At 30.1% G+C, this 20,436-nt stretch overlaps 6 protein-coding genes across 6 annotated transcripts; 3 read left to right on the forward strand and 3 right to left on the reverse strand.

Annotated features, from left to right (window-relative positions):
- Positions 1-244: 244 nt before the first annotated feature.
- Positions 245-1,602, forward strand: OCT59_017965 (uncharacterized protein). Its single transcript, XM_025313601.2, has one exon. It carries the CDS (start codon positions 426-428, stop codon positions 1,488-1,490), a length of 1,065 nt encoding a protein of 354 aa, XP_025186922.2. The 5' UTR covers positions 245-425; the 3' UTR covers positions 1,491-1,602.
- Positions 1,603-2,745: 1,143 nt separating this feature from the next.
- On the forward strand, positions 2,746-3,897 carry OCT59_017966 (uncharacterized protein; the record flags this gene model as incomplete). Its single annotated transcript, XM_066148450.1, has 2 exons — positions 2,746-2,793; positions 2,856-3,897. The coding sequence occupies exon 2, from the start codon at positions 2,863-2,865 to the stop codon at positions 3,895-3,897; it is 1,035 nt and encodes a 344-aa protein (XP_066004380.1). The 5' UTR covers positions 2,746-2,793; positions 2,856-2,862.
- A 1,205-nt stretch (positions 3,898-5,102) lies between these two features.
- On the reverse strand, positions 5,103-5,904 carry OCT59_017967 (uncharacterized protein). Its single transcript, XM_025313603.2, has 2 exons — positions 5,770-5,904; positions 5,103-5,680 (listed from the first exon to the last, which is right to left on the reverse strand). The coding sequence occupies exons 1-2, from the start codon at positions 5,828-5,830 to the stop codon at positions 5,340-5,342; spliced, it is 402 nt and encodes a 133-aa protein (XP_025186924.1). The 5' UTR covers positions 5,831-5,904; the 3' UTR covers positions 5,103-5,339.
- A 1,550-nt stretch (positions 5,905-7,454) lies between these two features.
- Positions 7,455-8,609, forward strand: OCT59_017968 (uncharacterized protein). The gene is made up of 2 exons (XM_066148452.1): positions 7,455-7,611; positions 7,699-8,609. The coding sequence occupies exons 1-2, from the start codon at positions 7,548-7,550 to the stop codon at positions 8,073-8,075; spliced, it is 441 nt and encodes a 146-aa protein (XP_066004381.1). The 5' UTR covers positions 7,455-7,547; the 3' UTR covers positions 8,076-8,609.
- Positions 8,610-14,908: 6,299 nt separating this feature from the next.
- Positions 14,909-15,217, reverse strand: OCT59_017969 (uncharacterized protein; the record flags this gene model as incomplete). The annotated part of the gene is made up of 1 exon (XM_025333391.2): positions 14,909-15,217. One exon carries the CDS (start codon positions 15,215-15,217, stop codon positions 14,909-14,911), a length of 309 nt encoding a protein of 102 aa, XP_025186928.1.
- A 3,455-nt stretch (positions 15,218-18,672) lies between these two features.
- OCT59_017970 (uncharacterized protein) lies at positions 18,673-19,717 on the reverse strand (the record flags this gene model as incomplete). Its single annotated transcript, XM_066148453.1, has 6 exons — positions 18,673-18,680; positions 18,753-18,804; positions 18,878-18,949; positions 19,043-19,070; positions 19,465-19,532; positions 19,667-19,717. 6 exons carry the CDS (start codon positions 19,715-19,717, stop codon positions 18,673-18,675), a joined length of 279 nt encoding a protein of 92 aa, XP_066004382.1.
- Positions 19,718-20,436: the final 719 nt, after the last annotated feature.

The following is a 20,436-nucleotide window of genomic DNA, read 5'->3' on the forward strand; positions in this document are numbered from 1 at the left end:
CATCCAATTTCCTGAAATGGTATGCGAGGTTGAGGATTATTATTTATATTATTAATAAAAAAGTGTCCTAAAATCCCAAAATTGGTTGAACTATGAGATAATTTGCTGTCAGATTTGTGCTAACTTTTAAATTTGGTAATTTTTAGTTAACCAATGTTTTTCAATCCCAAAAAGGAAACTTGTGCATATATTAGCTTACGCCCTCAAATATCAAATACGTTGGGTCTAATAGTTAATGACGACGAATTTATTAATTTGGAAATCTTTTGTTTTTCATGTTTTTCAACCGACTTATCTAACGACTAATGGTTTTAATTAAATGCACTGTGTACTTCGTTTTAATTTTTAGTTAAAAAAAAAAATGATTATTTAATCAACATTAATCGTGTAATGACTAAATTCTAACAATAAATTTTTTTTTCAAAATGAGAATTGACGAACAAAATACCAATACTCCTAATAATAAAAGAAATATATTACTAGTAGGTAAAACAGGAAATGGAAAGTCTACCATAGCTAATGTGTTAGTTAATAGCGAACAAGCGGATACTTTTAAGGAGAGTGATAGAAGTTCTAGCGAAACTAAACAAGCCAAAAGTGAAATGTTTGAAGTTACTTATGGTAATGAGAAAATCATTTACCAGATTATTGACACCGTCGGATTATGTGACACGGACATGGATGAAAAAGATATCTTTCTTAGATTGAGCGAAGCTATCGAATTACTTAATGGAGAAATAAATCAAATTCTCTTTATAGTTGGTGGTAGATTTTCAAAAGAAGAAAATGAAGTTTACAACATATTCAAGAGTATTCTCTTTTTTGATAGTGAATGTAATATTTCAAATTATACCACTGTTGTACGAACTAGGTTCTCTGATTTTGAAGATAGGAATGAATGTGAAATAGACCGTAAAATCTTGGAGGAAAAAATTCCAGATGATATTCATATTATCTACGTAGATAATCCATCTTTGAAAGGAAATGAAAATAAAATCAATGTTAGTAAAGAATCTAGAAAAGCTTCCAAAGAGGTATTGATGAGACACTTATTGGATTATTGTCGAAAAAATTATCGTCCAAGTAGTTTAAAATTAATTAATGATCGCATAAATGAACATGTCAAAAAGGGAAAAGAACTTGAAAAAGAAGAAAAAAATCTACAGGAACAATTAAGAAAAGCAAAAGAACTAGGAAATCATGAAAATGAAAAACAAATACAAAAAAAGATAGATAATACAAAAAAATCTATAGAAAATGAAAATAAGAAAAAATCCGAGAAAATGAAACGAGGTCTTATTGATGTGATTAATCAAGCTGGAGAAAACTGGAAGTATGCAGCGGTAACTGGTGTAGAACAGGGTAACAAGGTCCTACCATTAGTAGGTGGTGCTGTAGGTGGTGCTATAGGTGTAAGTGTTGGTGCCGTCGGAACTGCTTTCAGTGCACTAGGATATGTATTTACTAAAATTGTCGGTGGCGAAATTTAATGATCAAAAAAATCACAATTTACCTAATATTATATTCATCTCCCTTCCGTAGTAGTTGACATTTTTTCTTTACCATTTTTATTTCTTTATTTATAGTTTATATTTTTTTAAAAAAAATTAAATAAAGTCGCATTTATAGTGAATCGCATGCGCTGATTTTACCAGCAGTTTCACAATCTGCTGCTTATATGATTGCTTCTGATTACAAATTTACGTAATCGATGAAATAAATTTGACAATATGTAAGCGTTTAAACGTTTAAACTGTTTAAACTACAGTATGTCAAATTAATAACTTAAAACTTCCCCAACAAAATTCTTTTCTAGAATAAAAGGAGCGCCCCACCCAAAGTACAGTTTTAAGAAAGAATTGAAAAATAAATAAAAGAATAATAAAAACTAAATTTTTTATTATATTTATAGAACAATAAATTATGCTTAAGTTAATCACCTATCCAAATATTTTGTCTGCATGTGATGTAGAGGCGCAGAAAATTTTAATGGGAACACGAGACTTATCGGCTTATCTTAATCTACCGTAGATCCATATTAAAAATGACGATTTTAGTTACACTACGCTCGTTTATATGCGTTTAGTTTATATGTATCACTTATTGGATTATTTGGATACCTGGTATTTCCTAATCCTTAATCCGCCGTTAAAAGATATTCTAAAATGGTTTAATGGATTCAGAAATTAATTTCATTTGTTGTAGATATTGATATAATGAATATTATTACTTTTTTTATATCGTAAAGTATATATCGATGATATCATATCATTATCACTAATTTAGAATATCGCACAAAGTTATTATCGCCTGCCAAGAATAATAAAGTATGTTACGATAAAATTTTTTAACACAAAATTTTAAGCGAGTTTATCTTCGAGAATGAAAAGTTTAAATCAAAAATAATGGTTTATTAAATATAAATTTTATGTAAGTTATTGATAAACTCCATTGTTCTGTATTCTCTTTGTGAATTGTTAACAATGTTTATTGAGAACTTCAAAAGAGGCTTTTAAAAGACTCCGGAAAATACTTGAAAAAGGCCAGTGTTGACAAGAATTGTTGAAAAAAACCAAACAAGGAAATTTGTGCATATATTGTGACTTTACGCCCAACAGTAAACAATCAATTTTTTTCAGATTATTGAAATTATGGGTACGAATTTATTAATATGGCAATCTTTTGTTTCTGGTTATGGCAATATTTTGTACTTTATAAACCCATTCACACACCTTTTCTTCAACCGACCTGGTTCTAACTAATTATTTAACTAGCTTGAAAAAAAAAACAAAAGTAAGTTATCAACATTAATGACCAAACTCATACAATGAATTGTTGCTAAAAACTTCTTTAAGTAGGAAGATGTTCGAAAAACAAACTCCCAATACAAGAAACATATTAGTAATAGGTAAAACAGGGAATGGCAAGTCTGCCTTAGCTAATGTGCTAGTTGATAGCGAACAGTCGGAAACTTTCAAGGAGAGTGATAAAAGCATTAGCGAAACCAAACAAGCCAAAAGCGAAAAGGTTGAAATTATTTATGGTGATGAAAAAATAATATATCAGATTATTGATACTACCGGATTATGCGATACGGATATGGATAAAGATAATATTCTTCCTATGTTGTATGAAGCTATTAAGCTACTTAACGGAGAAATTAATCAAATTCTCTTTGTAGTAGGTGGTAGATTTTCTAAAGAAGAAGAAGAAGTTTACAATATATTTAAGAATATTCTTTTTTTTGATTGTGACATATCAAAATATACTACTCTTGTGCGAACTAGGTTCTCTGATTTTGAAGATAGGAATGAATGTGAAATAGACCGTAAAATAATAGAGAAAAAAATTCCAGATGATATTCATATTATCTACGTAGATAATCCACCTTTGAAAGGCAATGAAAATAAAATCAAGCTTAATAAAGAAACTAGAAGAGCTTCCAAAGAGATATTAATGAGACACTTATTGGATTATTGTCGAAAAAGTTATTGCCCAAGTAGTATGCAATTAATTAATGGCCGTATCGGTGATCATGTTAAAAGGGAAAAAGAACTCGAAAAAGAAGAAGACGACCTATGGGAACAAATACGACAAGCAGAAGATTTTCAGTGTGAAAAATTATTACAAAAACGGATGGATGAATTAAAATTATTGAGAAGAGAAGAGGAGAAAAAAATTTCTGAAGGAATGAAACGAGGTCTTATCGATGTTATTGATCAGGCGGGAGAAAATTGGAAACATGCTGTGGAAACTGGTGTTGAACAGGGCAACAAGGTTTTACCATTAATAGGTGGTGCCGTAGGTGGTATTTTAGGTACTGGAGTTGGCGCTGTTGGCACTGCTTTCAGCGCTCTAGGATATGTACTTACTACTGTTACTCGTGGAAAAATTTAATTACCTAATATATATTTGTCAGATAATTTCACAGTAATCTATATTTTTTCTTTTCCTGTAACATTTTATCTTCATTGATAAGCGCTTTATAGTTTTATATATTTATTAAATAAAGTCGCATTGATAAATCAACTAAGAATGACTCTTTGTTTTGTGTTAAGATAACGTAATCGATAGACCATTTAAAAAATACTATTGACACATCGAACCGTCTACTAGTTCAGGAAGAGAAAAAACTCAAAACCATCACGAAACTTGCCTTATTTTATAAAGAATCCGTCGCCCCTAGAGAGAAGAGGTCCACAAAAAATCCTCGATGCTAATTATACAACATATGTGTTCAGCATAGGTATTTACGTTCGTGATATACTGTAGGTTATAGAATGTAGAAATTTAAGAAACATGAATCTACCATCACGAGATTATGAATGTATTATATACTTCTTATTAATCATTATAATCATTATACCACGCGTGTTTACTTGTAAGAATTTTTTAAAAGTCTCTATCAATCGAAAAATTTGCGATTTGCATTCTTTAGAAATTTATAGTGGAGTACTATTTATTGTACGGATAATTTGTTTTGTCTCCTGCTCAAATGTCCTATCATCATTTGTCGCAAATCAAAATGCAAATCTTGTTGAATTATGAATTATAATTTGGTAATCACTTTATTAATATGCGCGAGTTTTGCTAACCACCATACGGTAATGGCTTTTAGGAATTATTTGGAATGACCTTTAAATCGGAATAATCGGAATATCGGATATCATAACAGTAACCCAAGGAAAAATGTTAAGATCTTGGCTGTGATTTTCTCTATCGCTAATCCCAAAGACGAGAGTTTTCCGTACTACACTATCGTACTACTCCCAAACAAAATAGTATTGAAAGGTTTATATAAAATATGGTAAGCAACTATAAATTAACATATATCGTTTCAAAGTTGCGCATTGCAGTACATTACAAATTGATCACTCGATCACTCCTAATTCTAAGGACATTTTCCCGATAGTAATATACATATGTATTAGTTGAAGTACGAAGTAAATGTTTATTGTCAATTATAGCTATAGTATAGGTTATGAGGCTAGTTTATATTTATTTTATTTCGATTATTTATATGTATTAGAAATTCGATAAATGGTTAATATAGTTAAAGGTATTAATAATGACACTATTTGGTTGTGACAAGAAACATGAACATGGTAAAAAATCGACAAGTTTTTTTATATTTAAATATACTTTATTTACTAAAAGAAATAAAAAAAATTATAAATAATTTAAATTTTATTGAAAGCTACTTTCTATTATAGACGCTAATTATTTAAATAAACATAAATAAGGTTCTCTCTATATACAACGTAATCTATTAGAACATTTGCAATAATTTAAAAAAATTTGTAATCGCGTCAATATTTTAACTGACTGGGATGAATAGATTAAGAATAAGGACTTGGTTTTTCATAATCGGAAGTTGGTTTTTCATAACCGGAACTTGGTTTTTCATAACCGGAACTTGGTTTCTCATAACCGGAACTTGGTTTCTCATAACCGGAACTTGGTTTCTCATAACCGGAACTTGGTTTCTCATAATCGGAAGTTGGTTTCTCATAATCGGAAGTTGGTTTCTCATAACCGGAAGTTGGTTTTTCATAGCCAGTGTTATAACTACTGTGCTTGTGTTTGGGTTTTGGTTTTTCATATGGATCATAAGATGGAGGCGAATAGGATGATCCATAAGGATTATCGTGTGCTTCCGGTTCGGCATCAGGAAGAGGGGCTGTAAAAAATAAACCAATGATTCACATAATAACTTAATTTCTACGTTTTTGTTCTTAAAATTTAAGTTAATTTAGTCATCATACTTACAGGCATTTATCATAAGAGCAGCCAAGATGGCGAAGAAAAGGGCAACGAGAAATTTTTGCATTTTTAACAGCTTTAAGGTATTTGATTTTTTTTAGGTGGTTTGTTTGTATTTTTTATCTTTGGAAGAATGAAGAAATGGAAAGCTTTCAATGGCCGTTTATATAGTTGATTTTTTTATTATAAAAATAATATCTCTTCAAAAGCGCGTTATTATTATTACGCGACTACACTGCCACGATTAAAAATTAATATCAATTGCGCAAAAAAAAAAAAATTTAATTCTTTTTCTTAGAATTTGGCTGTGTTCTTCCTTTTTTTGGTATTTTTTATGATCGAAGAGATTTAAAAAAACATTGCGCCTAAAAATAACAGCCCAAAATTGATTTTACACAGTGATAAGAAATTTTTTTAACCAATAAATTCCAATTTTACGAAACCATATAGCAAAAAAAATTCAGATGAAAAAAAATTTTATTTGGAAATTTGACATTATCAAACATCAAACAATGTTATACTTGAACGGGAAACGGATTGCTCGGCTTGACAATGCCATAATAAGCCTAGTAAAAGATGAAAACACAACGATTGAACGGATTGAACGATTGACAAAGCCTGCACAGGCCACATTGAATCACTTGAACTCTCTCAATCGGTAATACAATTGATTTTCGGATGGGTTGCACTTTTGTTTATATCGTTTGCTTAATTGAATTTGCATAGTTTGTACTTTAGAACTTATTTACGATAACACTATGAATAATGTTCGAGCCGAAGTCTATGTTGTACGAACAGACCGAACAGACTTGACCAATCAAATCCAACTTCAAATCTACTGACCTATTAACTTATAATAATAAGCCTACTTTATAATCTACTTAAATAGATGGCCCGAATCTTTAAGCCACTTGATCGATTGACATAGCCATACAAGCCATACAAGCCATAATTGCATAATTGTTGTTTTTCAATTTATATCGATCGATCGCGTTGATTATAATCACGTAACTTATATTAGATTTTATATTTCGCAGTGATTTCGCGTGGAATGTTTTACAATTGCAATGATTGCAATCTAAAAGATTAACTTGAATTTGGTCCGATGGATTATTATTGGTGTTTTCCAAAATAGCAGTCATCGTTAAGATATATATTAATAATCTTACAGACATGTAAAATAATTATATTACATACTGTCCTAATAAATTAGCTTTATTTATAAGTAAGTTAACTACCTGCGTCTCCGTCAAAATCATATGAAGGTATGTTTTTTGAATTTTTTCTATATAAATTATATAGAATATACACATATACTTGTAATATTACAAATAGCCCTACTATATGTGTTATATGTTAATGTGCAATGTCGTTCCAAACTGCTACACGCGCTACACGCGAAAATCATAAAATCATTCATTGAGTATACTGATCACGTGTAATTTTAACCAATGAAAATTTCTATAGTTTAAATAACGTGAACACCTGTACCGCTTATACGGCCTGTACGTCACCATAAAAAAAAATTGTGGCTTAAGCACAAATTATTTTTTTCTCACGCTACGTTTTAAAAAAGGAATGTTTTTACTTTTTAACGTTATATGTTAAAATTCATACACGTTGTTTTTAACTATTATATAAATGAGGCTTATAATTGTATATAAATATTATTAATCTTTTTCCTTCCTTTTATTCTTTTCACTGTAATGTTCGTAATGTAAAGATTTTTTTTTTCCTTTCTAAATATATTATATATATTCGCGAAAAAATAAAAAGAAAAAAAAATGGAAATTAAAAATAATCCAATCACATTGTTTTTAACAAATTTATTAACCTTTCGATTTTATTGTAAGTTTTTTTATATACATATATATTTTATTATATTCATTCAATCAATTCTTTTTTCTTTTTTTCCTCTATCTTCCTCTTCCTCAGTTAATCGAGATCCTAAATCAGAAACTGAACCATTCTTATCATCAAATAATCCTAATGATGAACCTGAAGAAGATCCGTGTGAAAATTGGGTTTCCAGCAGGTGTTATTACGATTTCTTAATACCTTCAAAACCAAAGAAGAAGAAGAAAGTTATTAATTCTCCCAAACAATTATCTTATATTAAATATAAAGAATTAAAACAAAAGAAATTATTGCATTTAGATTTTTTGAAGGAGGGATTTTGTGATAAAGCAGATTATGATGTTCATTCAATCATAAGACAACTTAGATACGAACAAGAGATGAAGAAGTATAAAGATGATAGATGTGATGGTGAAAAAGATGAAGTGAATATTGTTATTATGGAAGATATTTAAGTGGACTTGGCGGCAGTGCAGTTAGCCGAGCCACAATAAATAAATTAATAAATGGCGATGTTTGATTGGAAGAAGAAATTTAAATTTATTAAAATTTTGTAATTAATATTGAATAGTGAATAATCTGAAATTATTTTTTGAAATAAAAACTGTACTTTTACAAAAAGATTTTGATGTTGGAATTTATTACGTAATATTTAATTTCACGTGATCAAAATTATTTGTCTCCCGATGTATGAACAAAAGTGTATTATTCATACTGTGGAGACAAATTTGGTAGAATTCATACATAGCATCACACGCACGGAAAACTAACTTAATAAATATTAGGCAAACCATCCATTATTTACTATTCAATGTACTATGTAATAATTGTGAATATAAGGGAGTGTACCACCTTCATAAATTATTTTATTGAAATTTTACACCGGCATTATTTTAAACGTCATAAAATTACATTTTATACAAAAAGAATGTTACTAATTTGTAATTTGACATCATTAAATTCAATAAAAAGTTTCCCACTTCTTTTACTTGGTTATAAAACTCAGTGTCTTTTTTGATCTAAAATATCACTATATCACTCATATAAAATAATATTTAAGTAATTTAACTCATCCGAACTTGGACGATTTTCGGGATTAGAATCTCAACACTTATTCATTAAATCGATGTAAAGTGCTGGTGTTTCTAACTCATCTAATTCCATTACATATATCTAGTGCTCCAAGAACTACCACGAATATAAATGATCTTAAGAAATTAACTTTCTTACTAGAATTCTTGATTCGGTGATATACGGACATCACCAAATACAGAATCTAGATAGTCTTCTATTTGATTTTGTTACCATTCCGACGGAAGGAGAGCTCGGTTTTTGCGTAGCTTATGTCATGTGTAATGAAAAAGTATTTTTTCAGTATTTTCGGGTTGTTTCTGACTCCAGATATTCAAATGCAAGTCAAATTTATTTTTTTAGCGAGATCCGTTGTTTTAAGCACCACATTGGGAAGTCTCGTTAATTGTTGGAATAAGCAACTTCAAGTCCATATGATCTTGAACGAGGACATTGAGATAAGCCTGAAGTAATGGACAAAATTTGTACAAGTCCATTAGTGCCTTTAGTTCTTACGCTGAACAAATTGTCCGCACATCTATCCTTGGCTCAGTACTTAGTCCAAAAACTGTTGGGTTCATTTTTTTTGAGGGGAGTTTTAATAAGTTTTAGCATCATATGTTAAAACTTTCAAACTGTTTTGGTATCATCTTTATATAGAGTACAGGAGCTTTTGCTAAAATAACGAACTCACGTGGAACATTCCAAGAATTTTTCATTAATAGTAATTGTATAGGTATGATCACGAACAGTCGGATTAAATGATAGAATGTCGCATTCTTTAATTGATCGAATACTTCTAGTGATAACCAATCCTGCATTCCATTTTTAAATTGTGCATGAGCAATAACAACACGCATTCCGTTCATATGCTCGCACTAAAAGGTAAGATTTTTTAAAAATTCTAACTTGAGACATTCAATTATCAGAATTTTATTTAACAATGTCTCGTATGTATTCATCAACAACTAAGAGGAGTTTTTTGTTAAATAGACTTGAGAAGATTGTTGAAACGCATTTATTTATTACATCAGAAATTAATTGTTTAACGGACGTCAAATATCTTTCATTAAGTTGCAAAAAAGCACCTACGTATCTCCATTTGTGCATCAATCTCTTTGCAAGTTATTAGTGAGACGCATCAGCAAAAACAAAACGTTAGCCAGTTATTAGCAAATGCCATACCAGGCGATGTACGCCAACTGAACCAACAATATTCTTTTAATTAAATGCACTAACAAAGTTCTCTCCAAGATACATCATCAGTGGTACAACTTTCAGCGGTTTTCTGTTACAGAGTTTCTTTTTAACAAGACCTGCAATGGTGATTGACTATTTAATAAAAACAGATAAATAATTTTACTGGCAATTGTTAAACTGGCTGTCAAGCCGAAGAGTAGACATGTGAAGCAATACCGTTTTGACTGGAAGTCGAAGAGTGAAATAAGATTGTTGAGAATCCGCTAAAAGTATATGGTAAAATGCTTGATTGAGGTCTATAGAAATCATATAGTCGCTCCGTCTTATTATTGATTTCACCAAGCTTATGCTTTCAATCGGAAACTGATCTGAAATCTCCTGTTTTTTTCAGTACGTACCATAAAAACGTTCGATGTAAAGTAGTAGGTCCAGTTCTCGTATTGCGCCAGAATCTAGCAGCTTTTGAATCTCTTGATTGGATTCCGTATTTCTGCAGCCCTTATGAAAGATAAGAATTACCTTTAACGGTGGTGGTTTTGCCACTCTGGGAAGTATTCTTGGGACACAATATCGGTGATCCAGGTTTTCCGAAATTTTGATCAAGAACCACCACAAATTTGAGAATTATTCCTGGACAACTAGTACTACAATTTCTGAGCCTAAATGTCGTCCTACACCACCATCATAAGAATCTCCACAAAAACATTGAACTCTTGCTTCTAATCCAGCGTACTTTCACGACAATAATCTATACATTCATTAACCGTCATTGTTTCAAGTGAATCCACCGTTGTTTGAAGAGCTGCAGTCCAGCAATTTTTCTAGCGATCTGATTGAGGAGCTTTCCGATTGCTGTTGTTTGTCTTTCCGTGAATTATTGCTACGATTCTTTCCATTATATCCAGACGATTTCTAGAGTAGTTTATAGTTAATGTTAGTTGTTTGATTCCGTTTAAAATCGCTATCAAAAAGTTATGCGTCACGATCGTGTTGATTACCTTGCGATTCAACAAAATTGACGGCTACTGAAAAAGCTACCAGACAAGAACAATGGGTATTTTGACGAGTAAACAGTGCAACCCAGCTTACCATTAATTTAATTAACTTGATCAGGTGTGTCTCCTGGAAACAGTCTTCTGTATTTTTTGGCAAATCCTGGAAGTAATTTTCATAGGTCGAAGTGATCTGGTTTACATGAAGTTTATACTATTAAATTTGGTAGAAACCTGTCCAATTTCCATGGTGTAGGCCAGATTTCAATGAAGTTTCCCGTTTTTGTGGAAATTTTATGAAAATATTATGCAAATTGGACAAGTTTCAATCACGTACACCAAGGTGTCCATAGTGGAAACCATACCACTTCGACCAGTGTTTAACAATTTTTCTTTTCGTATATATAATTTTCTTTAATAATTTTTTATTCCGAAGAAAACTTGTTTTATTTATGATTTTGCGGATTAATTTGATAATAATCTAATTCATTTAAATTCTTTGGGTATCGATATCATTACATAAATCATGAAAGATACAATATAAGCGGAGAAATTTTTCGGGAGAAAACGAGTTGTCTCGTGAAAAACCGAGTTCAAGTATTTTATTTTTAGACCTCGGGCTCAGATTTCTTATTTTAGGCCTTGTGGTACAGCTGATTATATTACGCATTTCCGCCACGTTAATCTTTTTCGCATAACATTTTTCTCTTTTCTCCAAGTTAATATTTTTTCGTTCAACAACATTAAACCAAGCTTTTACATAGTGTTAAAATTTTCTATTATCTAGAGTTTATAATTTTATTAACGCGTATGTGTTTTATTATTTCATGGCATAATTCGAATACGTGAATGATGTTCAACAGATATGAGAATGCTCACTTATTGATTTTTATCATTTAGCTTATATATTTGTTGTGTTATATATCATGTAGACACCTTGATGTGTAGAAAGATTTATTGTGGGTGATAGTTTTAACACTTTAAAGGGGAATTTGTCAATAAGAAGTCTTGTTTAACGATGAAAGTACTAGCGTCAATAGTATTGATATCCTTTTTAAATATTCACTGTTGCGATCTTCAAAGACTGTCTCATTAAGAAAGGACTTGCTAATAGCCCGAATATCTGGAAGAGAAGATTGAAGATATCATTAAATGAAGCGAATAGTGGAAAATACTTAAGAGATATCTACTGAAATAGATATTAAACATGAACTTAATGAGTCCGGTAATAATTTTCCTGAAAAACATCCAGAAGGTATTCACGCATCATCGTGCAAACTCGCCACAAGTGTTTTCAAATGTTTACTTCACGAACAAGGAGTTTCAGGCTTTTGATTAACTAGCTTGTATCTCTGTTCATTCTTCAAAAGAGCATGCTTCTGGCACGAAGATCTTAGTACGTTGATATACGTTGATAGAACGTCTTGGCTGACTAAACTTGATCTAAATTGCGATCAATACTTAGTATCAAGATTTCAAAAATTTAAAAATCAATGATTCTTTTTATGATTGAATCTTTCTTGGCTCAACATAATTTCTTTAAGAATTCATGCATGAAAATCCACCAAAATATAATGTTGAGGGAGCAATGATGGTGTGGAATGGAACTTATCTTCAGCTCGCTTGACATCCCTTTGTTAACATCTAATGGGAGATCGGAAACATCAAAAAAAGATTTAATCCATGTATAACAATTGATTGGGGAGAAATATTATATCACGATCACAAACGACGTGTCACTCATGAATTAATTCAAAAACTAGCCGATAATGATGATGATGGGTCAATTCTTGTAGATGAATGTCACGAAAGAGAACTTAAAGTTTGCAAATTTTATTCAAACATTGAAATGAAAGAGTCTTGATGAGTGAAACACTGGGTTTACGTTTTACGGCACGGTTTGGCTGTTATGGCATGTAAATGAATAACAAACTACTAAATCGTGCTTGTTCAACATGAAATCGAGGTGTTGAAATTCAATCTTGAATCTTAGGGGCTCATTGAAAAGAAATTAAAGAAGTTCTTAAACGAATTCTCTTAATATTTGATATATATATCAAAGTTAATCTTAATTAGTATAATAGAAAATAATGAAATGTATGTCAGGTATATGAAATGACCAATGAAATTTTGAAAATGACTCTTTGTCATGACGAATTTGATGTAGTTCTATTAGTTTTTAATAATTTATGAATAATAAAGTATATTTTTGTGTTGAACGAAATCTAAAATTTTGATCTTGCATTTTTATAGTTCGGACAATGAATGAATTTGGTATATAATGCAAATTAGATTAAGAGAAAATAAGTCATGCAATCAAGAAGAAATAAGCATATCGCTTCCATCTAGAGCCAAGTTTCGTTTAACGACTTGATACTATAAATCTTTTTGAGGCATGTGACGAAAAGGCACGTGCTCAGTACTAATGATCGCTCCTTCTGTTAAAAATGTAGATTCTATAGTTCTTTTTTTTTTTCTATTAACCTATACATGGGGGCGTAATTATTCCAATAATTCGGCATTTAGGCGGCGTAATGGTGAAAATTTATACATTACAGCTGATTTCATAATATACGGGACACCCATCATTTTTACTCCATGCCGAGAAACTCGGTAAGATTCGGTATGACTCAGAATAAAATAAAAACTACACCACTGTTCTCGGACCAGTGCTCCGAATCTAACGATATGGTTTTACCTTATTCTGAACTTTACCGAGTTTTACCGAATGTACCGAGTTGTCTCTCGGTAACTATTAGGTGTCCCGTACATTATGAAATCAGCTGTAAAATAGTATTACACCAGTATTTAGTATTACACATTTACACCGGTATAATGCCGAATTGGTGTAATGTGCCGTAATATTTCGGCATGGCTTGAACCTAATTTACCTCCATAGATGTATAACCAAAATAAAATAATAATCGCAATTTACCGATATACCGTGATCTTTTTCATCAAAACGACGCGATAAGGGGATGTAGATTGATGACAAAAGACTCATCATTTAACATGTAGGTAAAGTAATGGTGTTAATATCGTACCATTATTGTACCATTATTGTCCGAAGCGGAGCGGAAGATTATTACGTACCATGCAATGTTCGTCTGCGTGCATGTAATTCAGTGATCGCATATATACAGACACGTAAGAACACCCGGTTTAAAGTAAGGATAGGGAAGTTATACCATGAACTAATTTTTAACTCGCCGTTTAAGGTAAGGATAGACTTGAAAAACCTAAGGGATAAAATCACTATATCTCATTTAAAGCAACGAATGTATACGTGATATAAATATCCTTAATAATAATTTAAATCATTAATTTGTTTTAATAAACAGAATAATAATAAATTAAATTTTTTTAAAAGAATGAATAGTATGTAATAAATTTAAAAAAAAGGAATAAATGGGGTTTTATTTAACATCGGTTGCTATTCTTACAATCTATTTATCGTTGCTGACTTGGCCAAGTCTTTTTAAAAAAAGACTTGTTGCCACCTGATCACCAACGTTGAGGTGCAGCAACATTGATCGAGGAGGGAAGGGAGAGGGAGAGAGGAAAGAACGAGGGAATACATACTTAAAACACACACACCCACACACCCACACGGAAAGAGGAAAGAAAGAGTTAGTAAGCGACATATTTATATATCTGATATATATTCTCGACCAACGCTATAATCCGATAACAAAGTATCGGGATTAAGTCACATCACAATTATGTACTGACGTTGCATAATTAGTAAATTTTTTAGTTTTTTTCACATTGGTAATTTTTTTCATTGAGAATTTATGATATTACACAATTTAATATTCAATTGGGTCTGGTTCATTTCACCGACAATAATTTCACCGACAAAGCTATTTTAAAAATAAATATTGAATATTTTATTATAAAAACTTTTTAGTTTTTAATCATCACAACAAAACATTAATACATTTATTAAAAAAATAAACTATTGTGAAAAGTACTTTTGGAATTAAGCTAAAATGATAGATTATGTGCTATTTCCCCTAAGGAAATCAATTTCTTTCGTAAAAGCTGTGGGCTCCTCGCAAAATCGACTCGATATTATTTTCAACTTGATTTTGTTCATACTGTATTTCTTTTATTATTTTGAAGACACCTATGTGTGCATGACCCACCAATGTATTCCATCTCCTATGCCATGCTTCGACGACATTCTGGGTTCTAGGAAAAGTGTACTCAATATCGTCTGTTACCGACCAGATTGAGTGTGAATAACGGATTATATTCCCACTTCTTCTTGTTCGTCGTATCCTACACGGATGTAAAGATTTCAAACCATTCCATGATGCTTCTTCTGGCATGATGGCCCTCTTAGTTCATCAAATGCTGATGGTATATTATTATGGGGTAAGAAAGCTAGAGCAGGAATGTGGCGAATAAGTAAACTGAAATTTTCAATTATATATATATGTCGGTGAAACGTTTGTCGATGAAATGATTGTCGGTGAAGTAATTGTCAGTGAGTTAAACGCGACGCATTCAATTTTAGTCAATTATACTAAAAATGTAACATTTAGAAATATACTAAAATAAAAAAGTCGTTAAGCTCGTTTCGGACCTTCTAACGGTTTCCGTCACAGTATAATGCTATAAAATTTTTCAGTCGGATAAAATAAGCTATATGGAGCAATTTTATTATATGATCACGTCTTTAGGAGATTCATACGTTTTATACTATCGTTTTATACTATACGTCTATACCCTTTTCAACCATTACATAATGTTTCGGAATCTTCAAAACTAAAGACTTGGAAATTCGATTGAATAAGTGGTATTACTCCTAAGAAACACGCAGAAACACGTTAAAAGCATAACGTTTCTGTTCTTCCTTCGCACTGTGCTATCTTCATGTAATTGACAAGAGCCCGTAAAAAATATCCGAGAAAACCGATAAATTATAATTTTTTTTGGTTTTTATATTCCAAAAACCAAGGTTTTATCGGGTTTGATTATAATTTATGATGGGGGACAGATATGGGGATAGGGGTTCGGACCTGGCGGTCCTTCTCCTCTTAAGGTTAACCTAGCGCGCTCCAGGCGTGCTCTGAAAGCCTTTCTGATAGGGATTCCCGTCAGGGAAAAAGAGAGGTTTGCGAAGCCCTCGGCCGAGGTGGGGCTAGGCGCTAGCCAGGCCACACGCCCAGCCCGATGACATTTCGCACGAAAGTTACTTCAAAAATTTTGCGATCTACACAATGTATAACATCCAGTGTTAAAAAGTTCAAGGGTAATGTTTACATCTAGGGTAAACAGGTGATCAATTTTTTTAAATTTTTTTATAGGGGAGAAGTACTTGACAACGCAATTTATAGTTTCATATTTGCAATCTCATTTAATTATATATATATTTCTTTTACGTGAATCGACTGATAATAAGCAAGAGTTGATGGATAAGTAATAAAGAATTTTGGCTTTTCAACTAATTATAGGTAAGTACACTTGACACTCGACTTAGATATAACATGGCCGGAATTATCGTTAGATTGATCCTTCGCGCGCGTCTGGACTTAATCTTTGCAACTGTAATAAAAAAACCGGAAATTCAACTTATGATACAGTCAAACTCCGATATAACGATAAGTTGGCCATATGAAAGTCTTTGAAGAATATCGTTACAATACATCAAATTACACCGATATTCATGTGTTCTCTTAAAAGGAACAGGACACTACTCTTCGTTACAATATATCGGTATATCGAATATCGGTATATCAAAACCTGATTGTATTATGACAATATCAGATATGGCTAGGTGAATCACCGAGTCAATAATGCATTACAACTCATTTTTTACTAAGTAATATAATAATTATTAACATAAATCACGTAATAAAAAGAAAAATATTATTTTTTAAATCACTGCAGTAATTTTAGTAAGTTTTTATTTGTTTCATTGTTATAGAGAATGATTTTTTTTTTTCAAAAATAAAATTTTGAATTACAAATGTTAAAAAAAAGCAGTAAGAAAAAATATATATAATATATATTTACCAGCGTAAAAAAAAAAATATATTTAAAATATATTATGTAAAAATATTGTTGCCGGTAAATATATATAAAAAAAAATAATAAATTTTCTACCGCTACAAAATTAAATAAAAAAAAATCATCTCTTCTCAAAAATTGGTAAAAAAAATTTTTTTTTTTTTGTTTTTTTTTGTTTTTTTCTTTTTGAAATTTTCATTTTTCATTAAATAAAAATTTTTTTTCTAGAATTGATATAAAAAAAATTATTATAAAAAAATCGTCTTTCCTATCAATATAAAAAAAAAATAATAAATGTGAATCGCAATTCAAAAAAAAATATATATATAAAAATATATAAGATAAAAAAAAATAAAATATGAATCGCGATTCGAAAAAAATATATAAGAAATATTGATAAAAAAGGGATTTTTTTTTTAAAAAAATAAATACAATGGTATCAAATTCTAAGAAAAAAAAATTTATGGTTTATGAATATCAAAACCAAAGCTCATCTTTTTGATAAAAAAAAATTTTTTTTTTGCGTCATTCTTTAAATAAAAAAAAAATAAAAGAAAAAGTTATAAAAGAAGAATGACATTTTTGTTGAGAATTTGCAATTATGTAAGAAAAAAAAATATCAAAATTGTATAAAAAAAAAGCAAAATTCTCGGTCTTTTTCTCTTTTTTTGTAGTTTTCGAAATTTTTTTTTTTTTTTCGGGGTTTTAAAAATTTTTTTTTTTTAATATAATTTGAAAAATCTATGACGCCAAATCCAATAAAAAAAGGGCATGAAAGGTCCCCTCCAAAAAAATAATAATTGAAGACGAAAAATAAAAATTAAAATAAAAAAATTTGGTTTGTAAAAGTATAAATCGTCTTAGTAAAAAGAAGGAACCAATCACGCTTAATAAAAAAAATAAAATAAGTTGGAATGGGTCATAAATTGTTTTGTAAAAAAAAATATAAAAAAAATAGCACTTGTATCCGCGGAATAGGGGCCCAAAAAATTTGACAAGAATTGGCAAAATAGTACTATTCTAGAGAAGCTTCTGTTTCTTATTTAAAGATGTCCATTTGTATCGGAAGAGCCGGAAGAGCATCAAGTTGTCGTTTAAATTTTTTGACTATCTTCTTTGCATTCTTGAACATTTCCGAATACGTTGAGAACTTTAAGCATCTTGTTGCGCTGAACCTTCATCTCACGTGATTGAATTTTTTTTTTTTGGTTTTTTTTTTTTTTGAAACGTTTCGATAATAAGTTTTTAATATTAATTTTTGTTTCCAAAACTCAAATTTAATCATCTATATATTATTATTACATTAACACTGATTGAAATTTAAATATATTAGAAATTTGTAGTATGAAGATGACAGTAAATCAAAAAGAAATATTTTAAACACTTACGCTCAAAGAATCTTTCGTCCGCTGTTCTTACCAATAAGAATCGATAAGAACCATCGATGATAAATCAACATGAGGATTGGCGTAGAATTATTAAGGTAATAATTAATTAATTAAGATAAAAACTTTTTGAAGATTATCGGATTTGTGCCTTGTTGTAGAAGTTCTTTGATTTTGTTGAAAGAGGACTAAAAGTTGCGTTTACGTTAAAATAATATCCATAATAATAGAGTTGGGATCCAAGAGCTTTCCAAAGTTTTTTTTTAAAAAAATCCTCAAAATCTTCATTTGAATCGATACGGATATATATTATAATATACAAGTTTGATGGAGTCCACCAACGTATCGATAGATATTAAATTATATAAGTCTATAAAAAATATACATTATCTATCTGTATACGTGAGAGAAAAAATCGTTAGTATAAATAAATAAGGTTTATTCTAATAATTATAATTTAACTTACAATAAAAATTAAAAGTCTTCAATGGGGGGGAATTAATGATAAGCCGACTAAACTAGAGCATTAGGAAGCCATGCCGGGAACTTTTTATGATAATCCTTGAAGGGAGTGATGTCAATTTAAAAAACATTTAATCGAGATCTTAGGCCAGTGATTCTCGAGAAGTTCATGTATTTGTAAATTGGACAATAAAGGGATGGCTTAAAATTGAAGGTAACATCAAAATTAGTAATTTTTTTTTGGTGAATGGGAAAAAAAAAATTTTTTTTCATAGAAAAAATAAGGATTGAAACCTGTATAGCTTGTGGCTTAGAGCAGAATCTGAAAATTTGGTAAGTGTGGGAGATTCGGTAATGTGAGGATTAATGTTAAATCATGTAAATCATGTTAAATCATGTAAAAAAGAATGGTTAAAGTTAAAAAAAAAAAAGGTGGGAAGACTTTTATGAGAAAAAAGTAAAGTATAAATGAGGCGCAGTAAAAGTAATTTTTTTTTTTTTTGAACGATCATTAACCTTTTGTGTCAAATATCTGGACACAAAATTAAAAGAGGATAAGATAAACACAAAGCCATTATTGTAATCATAAATGATTATTAAATGACAAAAGTTTAGATTCTTAAAAAGAAATCTAAATGCGACGATAACTGTGCTAGATATTGCAGAAATTTCATGGGGCCCTTCTTTGAATAGCATGGGCCGATGAAATCTGTAACTCTTGTACAGCGCGGGCCCAATGTATTATAACAATTTGAGATGACAGGGTGTATCTCGTAGAGGATAACTATAATTAAAGAAAATTTTTAGAAAAAAAAAAGAAAAAAAGAAAAAAAAAGAAAAAAAAATAATTATAAAAGAATTATAATAGTGAATAGTAGTGTGTGTGTATAATAAAATTTTTTTGAAATATTTAATTACCGTGGTTTTAAGAAACCGCACCAAAATTCGAGTATTTATAGTATTTAACATCGTGTTTGGAAATTAAAGAATGGGCTTTGATGTTTTGAAGAGTAAAAGGAACTTGAACGCGGAGAATTTATGTGAATTTGAATAAATTGTGGCTTCTCGTGTGAAAAAAGGTTTAGAGATTCAAAAATCCAAGATTAACGGGATGTTTGTAACACGAGCTTCTCGTGTTTGGATCTCTTGGCAATATTGTTGAGGTAATTGTTATAATTTCTTGAATTAAACATGAAAGAAAATTCTCGTGACCATGTTTGTGAAATTTGAGAACTTGATTATTTGAAATTTATGTTCGTTTGACAAAACATATCTACAGATCTTTATGATAAGCTCATTCGAATAGGTAGAAGAAGAAGAAGTCCACACTTTTGGGATAAAAAGAAAAAAATAAAAATAAAAATAATAAAATAATAATAAGATCAAAATTATATTCATTAAAAAGAAAAAGAAATAAAAAAAAAATTACATTTTATTTGTGTTATTCCGACAGTTTAGGTTCTTTTGATATTTTATATTTTTTAATACTAAATTGACCGTAACGTTGTCCACAAAACATTTTTTTTTTTTTTACCGCTTGTTTTTTCACAGGTTAATTATTTTTGACCAAATCTTTTACAAATGCAAAATCTGAGGGAATATTTTTAAGAAAAAAAAAAATAATAATAATAATAATAATAGATATAGATATAAATGAATTTTCTCATCGGAATTGAGTGCAATAGTTA

Source organism: Rhizophagus irregularis, chromosome 27, assembly GCF_026210795.1.
Source record: "Rhizophagus irregularis chromosome 27, complete sequence".
Taxonomy (NCBI): Eukaryota; Fungi; Glomeromycota; class Glomeromycetes; order Glomerales; family Glomeraceae; genus Rhizophagus; species Rhizophagus irregularis.

Excerpts from the sequence above, each read along its gene's own strand:
- OCT59_017965 (XM_025313601.2), top strand. The coding sequence starts at position 426 with ATGAGAATTGACGAACAAAATACCAATACTCCTAATAATAAAAGAAAT.
- OCT59_017967 (XM_025313603.2), bottom strand. The coding sequence starts at position 5,830 with ATGCAAAAATTTCTCGTTGCCCTTTTCTTCGCCATCTTGGCTGCTCTT. Across the intron at positions 5,681-5,769 it reads TGCTCTTATGATAAATGCCT|CCCCTCTTCCTGATGCCGAA; the intron begins GTAAGTATGATG and ends TATTTTTTACAG.
- OCT59_017968 (XM_066148452.1), top strand. The coding sequence starts at position 7,548 with ATGGAAATTAAAAATAATCCAATCACATTGTTTTTAACAAATTTATTA. Across the intron at positions 7,612-7,698 it reads ATTAACCTTTCGATTTTATT|TTAATCGAGATCCTAAATCA; the intron begins GTAAGTTTTTTT and ends CCTCTTCCTCAG.